General features: G+C 42.8%; 1 protein-coding gene across 3 annotated transcripts in view; it reads left to right on the top strand.

Annotated features, from left to right (window-relative positions):
* The window catches only part of LOC126262263 (probable ATP-dependent RNA helicase DHX35), a 233149-nt gene that overhangs the window by 166145 nt on the left and 54459 nt on the right, over positions 1–12545 (top strand). For all 3 annotated transcript variants that reach the window (XM_049958759.1, XM_049958758.1, XM_049958757.1), the window contains one exon: positions 5972–6125. In XM_049958759.1, the coding sequence (XP_049814716.1) occupies positions 5972–6125 (154 nt within the window). The remainder of the gene's footprint in view (positions 1–5971; positions 6126–12545) is intronic.

Here is a 12545-nt window from a genome sequence, read left to right as displayed (position 1 = left end):
GCCACAAACTCCTCTTCTCCCCAATTCTATTCAATACCTGCTCATTAGTTATGTGATCTACCCATCTAATCTTCAGCATTCTTCTGTAGCACCACATTTCGAAAGCTTCTATTCTCTTCTTGTCCAAACTATTTATCGTCCATGTTTCACTTCCATACGTGGCTACACTCCATACAAATACTTTCAGAAATGGCTTCCTGACACTTAAATCTATACTCAATGTTAACAAATTTCTCTTCTTCAGAAACACTTTCCTTGCCATTACCAGTCTACATTTTATATCCTCTCTACTTTGACCATCATCAGTTATTTTGCTCCCCAAATAGCAAAACTCCTTTACTACTTTAAGTGTCTCATTTCCTAATCTAATTCCCTCAGCATTACCCGAACTAATTCGACTACATTCCATTATCCTCATTTTGCTTTTGTTGATGTTCATCTTATACCCTCCTTTCAAGTCAATGTCCATTCCGTTCAACTGCTCTTCCAAGTCCTTTGCTGTCTCTGACAGAATTACAATGTCATCGGGGAACCTCAAAGTTTTTATTTCTTCTCCATGGATTTTAATGCCTACTCCGAACTTTTCTTTTGTTTCCTTTACTGCTTGCTCAATATACAGATTGAATAGCATCGGGGAGAGGCTACAACCCTGTCTCACTCCCGTCCCAACCACTGCTTCCCTTTCGTGCCCCTCAACTCTTATAACTGCCATCTGCTTTCTGTACAAATTGTAAATAGCCTTTCGCTCCCTGTAATTTACCCCTGCCACCTTTAGAATTTGAAAGAGAGTATTCCAGTCAACATTGTCAAAAGCTTTCTCTAAGTCTACAAATGCTAGAAACATAGGTTTGCCTTTCCTTAATCTTTCTTCTAAGATAAGTCGTAGGGTCAGTACTGCCTCACACGTTCCAACATTTCTACGGAATCTAAACTGATCTTCCCCGAGGTCAGCATCTACCAGTTTTTCCATTCGTCTGTAAAGAATCCGCGTTAGTATTTTGCAGCTGTGATTTATTAAACTGATAGTTCGGTAACTTTCACATCTGTCAACACCTGCTTTCTTTGGGATTCTTGTATTCTTGGAATTATTGTATTCTTCTTGAAGTCTGAGGGAATTTCGCCAGTCTCATACACCTTGCTCACCAGATGGTAGAGTTTTGTCAGGACTGGCTCTCCAAAGGCTGTCAGTAGTTCTAATGGAATGTTGTCTACTCCTGGGGCCTTGTTTTGACTTATGTCTTTCAGTGCTCTGTCAAACTCTTCACACAGTATCATATCTCCCATTTCATCTTCATCTACATCCTCTTCCATTTCCATAATATTGTCCTCAAGAACATCGCCCCTGTATAGACCCTCTATATACTCCTTCCACCTTTCGGCTTTCCCTTCTTTCCATCTGACCTCTTGATATTCATGCAAGTGGTTCTCTTTTCTCCAAAGGTCTCTTTAATTTTCAGTAGGCAGTATCTATCTTACCCCTCATGAGATAAGCCTCTACATCCTTACATTTGTCCTCTAGCCATTCCTGCTTAGCCATTTTGCACTTTCTGTCGATCTCATTTTTGAGACGCTTGTATTCCTTTTTGCCTGCTTCATTTACTGCATTTTTGTATTTTCTCCTTTGATCAATTAAATTCAGTATCTCTTCTGTTACCCAAGGATTTCTACTAGCCCTCGTCATTTTACCTACTCGATCCTCTGCTGCCTTCACTACTTCATCCCTCAAGGCTACCCATTCTTCCTCTACTGTATTTCTTTCCCCCATTCCTGCCATATGTTCCCTTACGCTCGCCCTGAAACTCTGTACAACCTCTGGTTTAGTCAGTTTATCCAGGTCCCATCTCCTTAAGTTCCCACCTTTTTGCAGTTTCTTCAGTTTTAATCTACAGGTCATAACCAATAGATTGTGGTCAGAGTTCACATCTGCCCCTGGAAATGTCTTACAATTTAAAACCTGGTTCCTAAATCTCTGTCTTACCATTATATAATCTATCTGAAATCTGTCAGTATCTCCAGGCTTCTTCCATGTATACAACCTTCTTTTATGATTCTTGAACCAAGTGTTAGCTATGATTAATTTATGCTCTGTGCAAAATTCTACCAGGCGGCTTCCTCTTTCATTTCTTAGCCCTAATCCATATTCACCTACTACATTTCCTTCTCTTCCATTTCCTACTGTTGAATTCCAGTCACCCATGACTATTAAATTTTCATCTCCCTTCACTACCTGAATAATTTCTTTTATCTCATCATACATTTCATCAATTTCTTCATCATCTGCAGAGCTAGTTGGCATATAAACCTGTACTACTGTAGTAGGTGTGGGCTTCGTGTCTATCTTGGTCACAATAATGCATTCACTATGCTATTTGTAGTAGCTTACCCGCACTCCTATTTTTTTTATTCATTATTAAACCTACTCCTGCGTTACCCCTATTTGATTTTGTATTTATAACCCTGTATTAACCTGACCAAAAGTCTTGTTCCTCCTGCCACCAAACTTCACTAATTCCCACTATATCTAACTTTAACCTATCCATTTCCCTTTTTAAATTTTCTAATCTACCTGCCTGATTAAGGGATCTGACATTCCACACTCCGTTCCATAGAACGCCAATTTTCTTTCTCCTGATAACGACGTCCTCTTGAGTAGTCCCCGCCCGGAGATCTGAATGGGGGACTATTTTACCTCCGGAATATTTTACCCAAGAATACGCCATCATCATTTAACCATACAGTAAAGCTGCATGCCCTCGGGAAAAAGTACGTCTGTAGTTTCACCTTGCTTTCAGCCGTTCGCAGTACCACAACAGCAAGGCCATTTTGGTTAGTGTTACATGGCCAGATCAGTCAATCATCCAGACTGTTGCTCCTGCAACTACTGAAAAGGCTGCTGCCCCTCTTCAGGAACCACATGTTTGTCTGGCCTCTCAACAGATACCTCTCCAGTGTGGTTGCACCTATGGTACGGCTATCTGTATCGTTGAGGCACGCAAGCCTCCCCACCAACGGCAAGGTCCATGGTTCATGGGGAGGAGGAGGAGGAGGAGATTAGTGTTTAACGTCCCGTCGACAACGAGGTCATTCGAGACGGAGCGCATGCTCGGGTGAGGGAAGGATGGGGAAGGAAATCGGCCGTGCCCTTTCAAAGGAACCATCCCGGTATTTGCCTGAAGCGATTTAGGGAAATCACGGAAAACCTAAATCAGGATGGCCGGAGACGGGATTGAACCGTCGTCCTCCCGAATGCGAGTCCGGTGTGCTAACCACTGCGCCACCTCGCTCGGTGGTTCATGGGGGGGGAAGAAGCAGTTATTAAATACATTGGCTACCTGACTGCTGGAGGGAAAGTTGTACAAACAAAAATTCCCTTATTATTTACATAATGCTGAGGAAGACATTTCCCCAAAATCAGTACAAAGCTGTGATTTTTCTGCTTCATAACCAATAAGACATGAAAAAGTATAGCTGTAACACAATGATGTGCAAAATATTCACTAAAATCATTTCCAAAATACACAGAAAAGAATTAGATTTTGATCAAAGAAAGGAAGATAGAGATATTAGAAATACATATAGAACAAAGGGCCTTTTTATGTAATTAGTAAAATTATGGAATGGAATAGTGAGTGTTAATTACCACCCTGCCTAGGATGCAGAGCTTTTGGGAGCATTTTTTGTTCAGTTTCAATAAACTCTATACCAACAGCCCTTGAGAAACAAGACATTGATTGAACCCACCTTAATATACTGAAGAATAAATACAGGGGGTGGATAAAAATATGGAAACACCAAAAACAAAACATTACCAGGCCTAATATGATACAGGAAAGGCATTGGCATTCAAAACAGCTTCCAGTCCTCTTGGTCTGGATAATTGCAGGTCCTGTATGGTTCCAAGGGAGATCTAACACCATTCTTTTTGCAAAATAGTGACAAGTTCAGGTAATTATGATGGAGATGGATAGCAATTACACACCCTCCTCTCCAAAGTAGACCTTGAAGGCCCACTAATATTGAGATCTGGTGATTGTGGTGGCTTGGAGGGATGCAACAATTAATCCTTGTGCTCACAAAACCACCCCTGGACAATTTGAGCTGTGTGAACAGGGGCTCTGTTGTCTTGGACCACATCTCCAGTAGGGAAGAAACATTGTACCATGGGATGAACCTTATCAGCTAAAATGGTCAAATAATTCTTTGCTGTAATGCCCCTGGAATACCACAATTGGCTGCTTTATTTTCTTCCATTGCTCCATAATCCAAGTTTTATTGTTTTGGCACCACATTTTCCTTTTACTGACAGTTGCATCACTGATGAGTGGTTTTGTAATTCCAGCTCACCCTGCAATTCCCTGCTCATAGCGCTCCCTTCATGTTGTATTGATGCTGACAGGGTTTATGAGTGTAACATTCAGTTCTGCAGTGATTTTTGTAGCTGTCCTCTTATTTTTCTCAGAATCCTCTTCAGTGTCTGTCTGTCATGACCACCCAACACACACTGCGTTGTGACTTATTGCATGATTTTTTCCACTTTCTCTGTACACAATATAAATCTTTGATGTGGTGCCTCTTGTAACACCAAAGACTTTGGTTCCCTTGGTTATGGGAGTACCCACCACACAGGCACCAACAATTTTTCCACATTTGAATTCACTCAGCTGCACATTAACGCACTCACAGCTAAACAGAACATTGCTCTAATCATGACTGACAGTTGCAATATATTGATGATATTGCACAAGTGCAATTTGTAGTCGAATACACCAGCGCAACCTGCAGACTTGGCTAGCATGTGTATTTGTGTTCAAGCATGCATTTATTGCAATGTTTCCATGTTTTTTTCCAACCACTGTGCATACAGTACTACAATTTCCAGTATTTATCAGAACATTGAGAAACTCAGAAGTAGAAGAGAAATCAGACAGACAGAGAAGTAAAAATGGCTTAGAGTGCATTTGGTAAATTAAAAAAAAAAAAAAAAACTGGATTCCCAATGAATTTGAAAGAGAAAGCTTACAACAAATTTGTTATACCAATTTTTACTTATGGCAGTGAGACATGGATATGAAAATCATTCAAAAATTCAATAAACACTGGAGAGATGCACCTGGAGAATTACTGGAAGAGGCACGAAAGTAGATAACTTGTTTAAGGAATGTGCTAGAGTGTAACAAGTGATTATGACTGGCTGTAATTAAAATAAAATAGAGGTGGGCAGGCCAGAGAGTTAGGAAAATTGATGGTAGGTTGACCAAAGAAGTATGCTGGTGGATTCCCAGAGAAAATATCTAAATGACAACATAATATAAGGTGGGTAGATAACATTTGAAAACATTCAGGAGCAACCAGTATGAGCATAGCAGAAAACTGTAATTTATGGAAAAGTCTGAAGGATGCTTTCATCCAGCAGTGCCTGATGATGATGGTGATGATAATGATGATGGTGATGGTGGTGATGACAACTGCTTAACCATCACTGATGTTAGATTAGTTATGTTCTGTTAACTAGAGTCAGTCTGTTTAAAATTGTGTTAATTTAACATCTAACTTTGCAGGAGTGCATAAGAGACACTAATAGTATGCAGGCAGCATTGCTCAGGATTACTATTCACCCCACAACTTCATTTTGCCAGTACCTACAACTATTTTTCAAATTCCACAAAAACTTTCCTGTACACCTTGTTGGACTTCCTGAGAAGAGGGATGTAGCGGAGAGTGACTTCGACACACTGGAATTGTTTTCAGAATAACTTAATTATTTAATACATAGGCTCAGGATCATATCCTATTCTAACTCAATATTTCATCGAAGTTGTCAGAAAGCTCCACAACAGCGAATTCGCTTCTGCAGTATGAAAGACTTCCAGCTGGCTTACAAATGTTTTATTATAATTTTGTTTAAAAAACTTTTAAGTTATATGTTTTCATCCATCAAAATTTTGCCACAAGACTATTTTGATTATTACAGAAAAGGAAGAATCTTAAGCTGATTGTCACTTCAGCTACAGTTGATGCTGAACATCTTAAGAACTTTTTTAGCCATTCACCCAGTAATAAGGATACTGCAGTTATTATGAGTGTTCATGGAAGGTTGTACCCAGTCAGTGTCTATTATCTAAAAGGTGAGAGAATATTTATTTATTATGTTAAATTATAGGAGTTACATGTTCTTCACAAATAAAGTATTAGGTCAGGTAGTCAGAACACTTAGTGATATGTCACACTGGCACAACTTTTTGTTTTAAACTACAAATTGATTATCATTCAGATAAACTTGATAAAACATACAGAACTGGTTACATTACCAACAAAGCAAAAATTATTGAGAAACCGTCTTCATAAAGCCCTCAAAAAGGTGTTACCTGTATATCTTTATTTATTTATTTATTTATTTTTATCTGAACCAGTAAATGAATTTTAGTACATTGCTTGCACATATGATATAGAGCAAGTCAGGTTGTAACACAATTAATTTATAATAACAATAGTTATAAATGGTACTACTATTAATGGTACTACTACTCAGTCAAGGTAAATAATGATATAAAGTGACTATGTATTAAATTATTTAATTAACAATTTTTGGTAGGTCACCTTTACTTATTATCATGCTCAGAAGCACAGTAGAAGCACTGCTGAAGGAAGAATTATCCCAACTTTATTTTAAATGTGTTTAATGCCAGTATACATTTTAAGTAAGAATAGTATGGTTATTTTATATAACTCCAGTATCACATACTCCTCTTTTGCATGAAGTTGTATGTATTGTGTTTGGTGTATGTTAAGCTTCTGCCTAGTCTCGTAAGATTGTAACTCATAGTTACGTGTGAAGATGTTTTCTTTCCTAAGATGCTCTCTTTTGTCCAGATTAGTGTTTCATACATATCTACAAACAAGGCAGAGACAGTATTTTACAGGTGTTTAAAAAGAAATGTATAGGAATCCCTGCATTTATCTCTTTGTGTGTATTTTTTTGTATTTTAATTTTTTGTGTTGTTGTTTTAAAATTGTGGAATTCCTCCAAAAAGTGATTCCGTACATCATTAGCGACTGGATACTGCCATAGCACATTGTCACCACTGACAAGTAGTTTGTGTTCTGACTTAGAATTCTAACAGCATACAAAAGTGTATTCAGTCTTTTATTTAGAATGTTAACATGCATCTCCCACTTAAAAATGTATACCTAAAAATGTCATATTACTCGCTTTTTTCATTTAGTGGTGAAAACAGAGTTTGCAGGATTGAGATTTTGGATGGTATGAAAGTTAACTGCCACAGTTATTTCAGAATTTATAATGAGCCTGTTTGTTCTGAACCAGCATGCTAAACTTTGGATTACTGATGTTGCTGTTTCCTGCAGCTTTTCCTTATTATGTGATCTGATTAGTGTTGTGACTCGCTGATCTTTCAAAGTGCCGCCGCGCAGTTACGCGCATCCTCTACATGCGGTGCTGTCTGCCAGCGATGCAGCAGCCGTGCCACCTAAGCGGCCAGCCAACCAGCGGCTGCTAGACTTGGACTCAGTGCTGATTTGACTGTTACCGTGTACACATGTCTTACTTTGTCTACTTGATCTGTGACTTACATGTATTGTGTCGTCTCTGAAATATATGTGTACAACTTGACGTTATAACAATTGGCGACGAGGTAGTGATTTTTCTTTTCCATCGTTGACCCATATGTTTCCATGGCTACTTTAGAGCAACTATTGCAAGGTCTCATAGAACAGCAAATGCTTCTCACAAATGCGATTCGTGATTTCATTGTGGCATCCAATGCGAGGCGTCTCTCGCCATTGTCTGTACCTCCTTTTCCTCCTTACGACGAGATGGCGGAAGACTGGTCTGATTACGAAAAACGTCTTCGACAGCACTTCTTGGCATTTCATGTCGCAAACGAACAAACATGTAAGTCTCTGTTCCTTTCATGGATTTCACCTCAGATGTATCGGTTGTTGTCGCAATTGGCTCCTTTGAAAGATCCTGCGTCTTTGTCCTTTGCTGAAATGTGCTCACTTCTGTCCGTCTATTTTCAAAAGCAAAGGCATGTGGTAGCCTCTCGTGTTGCCTTTTATCATTGTTAAAAACAACCGAATCAATCCTATTGCACTTTGGCTGCTGAACTTCACGGCCTCAGTCGAAAGTGTCAATTTGTTACTGACGTTCACAAAGAATCCTATGCCGATTCCATGGTACAGGATGCTATTATACGGTCGGCGCCCGACAAAGAAGTTAGGCAACGTGCCCTTCAGTTGGCAAATACGACTCTAGATGAAGTCCTATCCATCGCGCAGTCTTTTGAAATTTCTGGCACCGCTAGAGCGCAAATAGAGGCGTGGGGTGACGTCAGCCAAATACAACCTCAGTGCGCTGTTGACGACGTGTGCGGCATGTCCCCGCCGGCCGACATGGCTGCAGTCCGCTCCCACGCGTAGCCTCGGCCTAACCGTAAACAACCCTCTAAGAAACTGCAGCAAAACCCCCGGCAACTTCCTTCATGTCTGCGGTGTTTTACAAAACATTCACGGGAGGATTGTCCCCAACGTTGGGCTGTGTGTCACAATTGCAAAAAAAAGGGTCATGTGTCTTCCGTTTGCAAATCCGACCTCATACATGACGTTCATGACCGTGATGCTGATTCTGCTTCTGTGTTGTCTGTCAATTGTACTTCTTCCCTTTCAGGGAAGTTATTCCTCACTGTCCAAATACTTGGTCGGGATGTTCGCATGCAGGTGGATACTGGTTCTGCTGCTACTATCACCAATTCTCAGAACCGAGCAAGGTGGCGCAGTGGTTAGACACTGGACTCACATTCGGCAGGATGACGGTTCAATCCCGCATCCAGCCATCCTGATTTAGGTTTTCCATGATTTCCCTAAATCACTCCAGGCAAATGCCGGGATGGTTCCTCTGAAGGGGCACGGCCGACTTCCTTCCCCATCCTTCCCTAATCCGATGAGACCAATGACCACGCTGTCTGGTCTCCTTCCCCAAACCAACCAACCAACCATCAATTCTCAGATGTATCTTCAGTTGGGTTCTCCAACCCTATCATCTGTCACTAGGCAATTACAGACGTACAATAAACAGAAGATTTCTCTCTTGGGATAATTTGATGCTGAGGTATCTTACAAATCCATCATTTGCACTGTTCCCATATTTGTGGTCGACCATAGTAACGCAGAGAATCTTTTTGGTTTCGATGCCTTTCACATTTTGGGGCTCTCCATAGATGATTCTGTCAATATCGTCTCTGATGCTATTCCTTATGCTCACTTGGATTACTTGTCGACGACATTTTTGTCACTTTTTTCTCCTGGGTTAGGCCGTGCAAACGATTTTGAAGCTCATATCACGCTCAAACCTACTGCTCGGCCTAAGTTTTTTTGGGGATGGCCCATTCCTGTGGTCCTTCGTGATTGGGTCAAATGGGAGCTGGATAGTTTCACTGCTTCAGGGGTCTTGCTTCCTGTCACTTCCATTGAGTGGTCCTCTCCTGTCGTTGTCGTTGCTAAGCCCAATGGTGATATTCATCTCTGTGGCGATTTCAAAGCCACTGTAAATGCTCAATGCCTCGTCGACACTTACCCTATGCCCCGACCTGAAGAATTGTTTACTAATCTTGCTGGAGGCCAGTATTTTTCTAAAATGACCTGTCAGAAGCTTATCATCAACTTCCTCTCGACGCGGCTTCCCGGCAGTTCATGGTCCTTAACACGCCTTTCGGCCTCTATCAATACCAATGATTGCCATTCGGGTTTGCCAGCGCCCCTGCTCTCTTTCAGCGATTCTTGAAACAATTATTGCTCCCTGTCCCTGGGTGTATCAATTACATGGATGACATTGTTGTCACTGTCTCCACCACTGAATAATATCTTCAGAATCTCCGCACAGATTCTTCAGTGTAACCTTCAGAAATAAAAATTTTTTCAGGCATCTATCACGTACTTGAGGTTTCAACCCTCTCGGGATGGTATTCGTCCACTTCAGCAAACTGTCACTGCGATCAATGCCCTTCCTCGCCCCACATCTGTTAAGGAACTGCAGGCCTTCTTGGAGAAAATAGCATACTATCACAGGTTTTTACCATCTGCGGCTTCGGTGGCTCAGCCATTGCATTGCCTGTTGCATAAAAACGTGCCCTTTCACTGGTCCGCATCATGCGATGCAGCTTTCCAGAAATTGAAGACTATGCTGAAACAGGCCCCGTGCCTGGCTACTTATCAACCTGGCCAACATCTTGTTCTTGCCACGGATGCCTCTCAATACGGGGTTGGTGCAGTCCTTGTGCACCGTTTTTTGATGGTTCTGAACAACCCATTGCTTATGCCTCCAAAACGCTCACGGATGCCTAGCGAAAATATTCTCAAATTGAAAAAGAAGCTTTGGCCATTATTTATGCTCTTCGTAAGTTTGGTGTTTTTCTTTATGGATCCAAATTTCATCTTGTTATGGACCACAAACCACTTGTTTCCCTGTTTCATCCATCAACGTCGCTTCCCGACAAGGCTGCGCACCGACTCCAGCGTTGGGCTCTTTACTTGTCTCGTTTCAATTATGAGATTCATTTCTGGCCAACGGCTCAACATGTGAATGCTGATGCACTGTCTCGCCTTCCCATGGGTCCTGATCTGGCATTTGATAGGGACAAAGTTTTGTGTTTCCACCTGGATGTTGCCGAGTAGTGGGTTGTGGACAGGTTCCCCATCACCGGGGACCAGCTGGCGGCTGCTACGGGTTCTGATCCTACCCTCTCCCGGGTTTTAAGCTGTATTCGAAGGGTTGGCCAGATCGTCCGTCCGCTAAGACTTCTGATCCGTTGCGCAACTACTACGCTTTGCGCTACTGCCTCACGGCTAGAGATGGTGTTATCCTCCTTTCCACCGACAATGCTTCGCCGCAGGTTGTGGTACCTGCATCTTTGCATGCGTCGGTCTTGTGCCTCCTTCACCAAGGGCACTGGGGTGTCCCTCGCACAAAATCTCTGGTGTGCCGTCGTGAGTACTGGCCCGGCATCAACTCTGAAATCACACATATGGTTGCTGTCTGCGGCCCTTGTGCGTCACAATCCGCCGCCCCAAAGTCATCTTTGTCACCGTGGCCTTCGCCTGAGAAGCCCGGGGAGCATTTTCACGCTGACTTCGCGGGACCTTTTTTAGGTACTTATTGGCTACTCGTAATTGACGCCTACTCTAACTTTCCTTTCATTGTCCATTGCACATCGCCTATCACCGTGGCAACCACACATGCTCTAGCTCGCATTTTCTCTTTGGAAGGCCTTCCCTCTACTCTTGTTACTGATAATGGTCCGCAATTTGCCTCTTCCAAATTTGTGGATTTTTATGCCCGTCACGGCGTCATGCATGGCACGGCCCCTCCGTTCCATCCACAGTCAAACGGTGAGGCTGAACGACTGGTCCGCACATTTAAGGCTCAGATGAGGAAACTCCTGCCTTCTTCTGCTGCTGATGATGCACTTCTCCAATTCCTGGCTTCTTACCATTTCACTCCCATGGGCGACCACAGCTCGGCTGAGCTCTTACATGGCCGACAGCCCCGCAAGCTACTTCATCTTCTGTGGCCTTCCACCTCACGGCTGCGGGTGCCTTCGCTTGGCCGGTTCACTGCCGACAACCTTGTACGGGTACGGGAATATGGCAGGTGGCCAAAATGGAGTCCTGGCCGCACCTTACGACACCGTGGCCAACGCCTGTATGAAATCCAGATGGACACGGGTGTTGCAGTGCATCATTCGGACTAGCTTCGACCTCATGTGCCAGCAACGCCTGTTTCGGATGCTGCTACACCACCTTTGGCTCTATCTGACGCTCGGGATACAGGAATCTCATATTACTCACAACGCAGTCCTCTCACCATCATATCGGTGCCAGCACAAGGACTGACGCCACTAGGAGACGTGCCCATGCAGGAACCAGATGACCATCATCTGTCGGAGCAACCCTACTTGCCTCCTCCTCCTATGGATGTGGACACATCACCCATGTCTCTTGTTATAACAACTGGACTTGCCGCAAAGGGCAGATTGGTGCACGGGGCCTCAGCAGATTCGACCCTTACGTCTCCTGTCATCTCGACCCGTTATCATCGGGGACACTTCCGTCTGTACGGAAAGCCTCTTCCTCGAGACTTTATGGCCAGTCAAACAACACCTAGGGGCATTAGCAATCTACAGGCCACCTCCATCAAGACCAGTGCAAAAAATTCAAAGGGGGGAAAAGTGTTGTGACTCGCCAATCTTTCAAAGTGCCGTCGCGCAGTTACACTTGTCCTCTACATGTGGCGCTGTCTGCCAGCAATGCAGCAGCCGCGCCACCTAAGCGGCCAGCCAGCCAGCGGCCGCTACACTTGGACTCAGTGCTGATTTGACTGTTACCATGTACACATGTCGTACTTTGTCTACTTGATCTGTGACTTACATTTATTGTGTCGTCTGTGAAATATATGTGTTCAACTTGACGTTATAACAATTAAAATATTAGTGTCATCTACAAAGAATATGTGTGGATGGAAATGTGTGTGT

Source organism: Schistocerca nitens, chromosome 6, assembly GCF_023898315.1.
Source record: "Schistocerca nitens isolate TAMUIC-IGC-003100 chromosome 6, iqSchNite1.1, whole genome shotgun sequence".
Taxonomy (NCBI): Eukaryota; Metazoa; Arthropoda; class Insecta; order Orthoptera; family Acrididae; genus Schistocerca; species Schistocerca nitens.
This window is presented reverse-complemented; position numbering and strand designations above follow the sequence as displayed.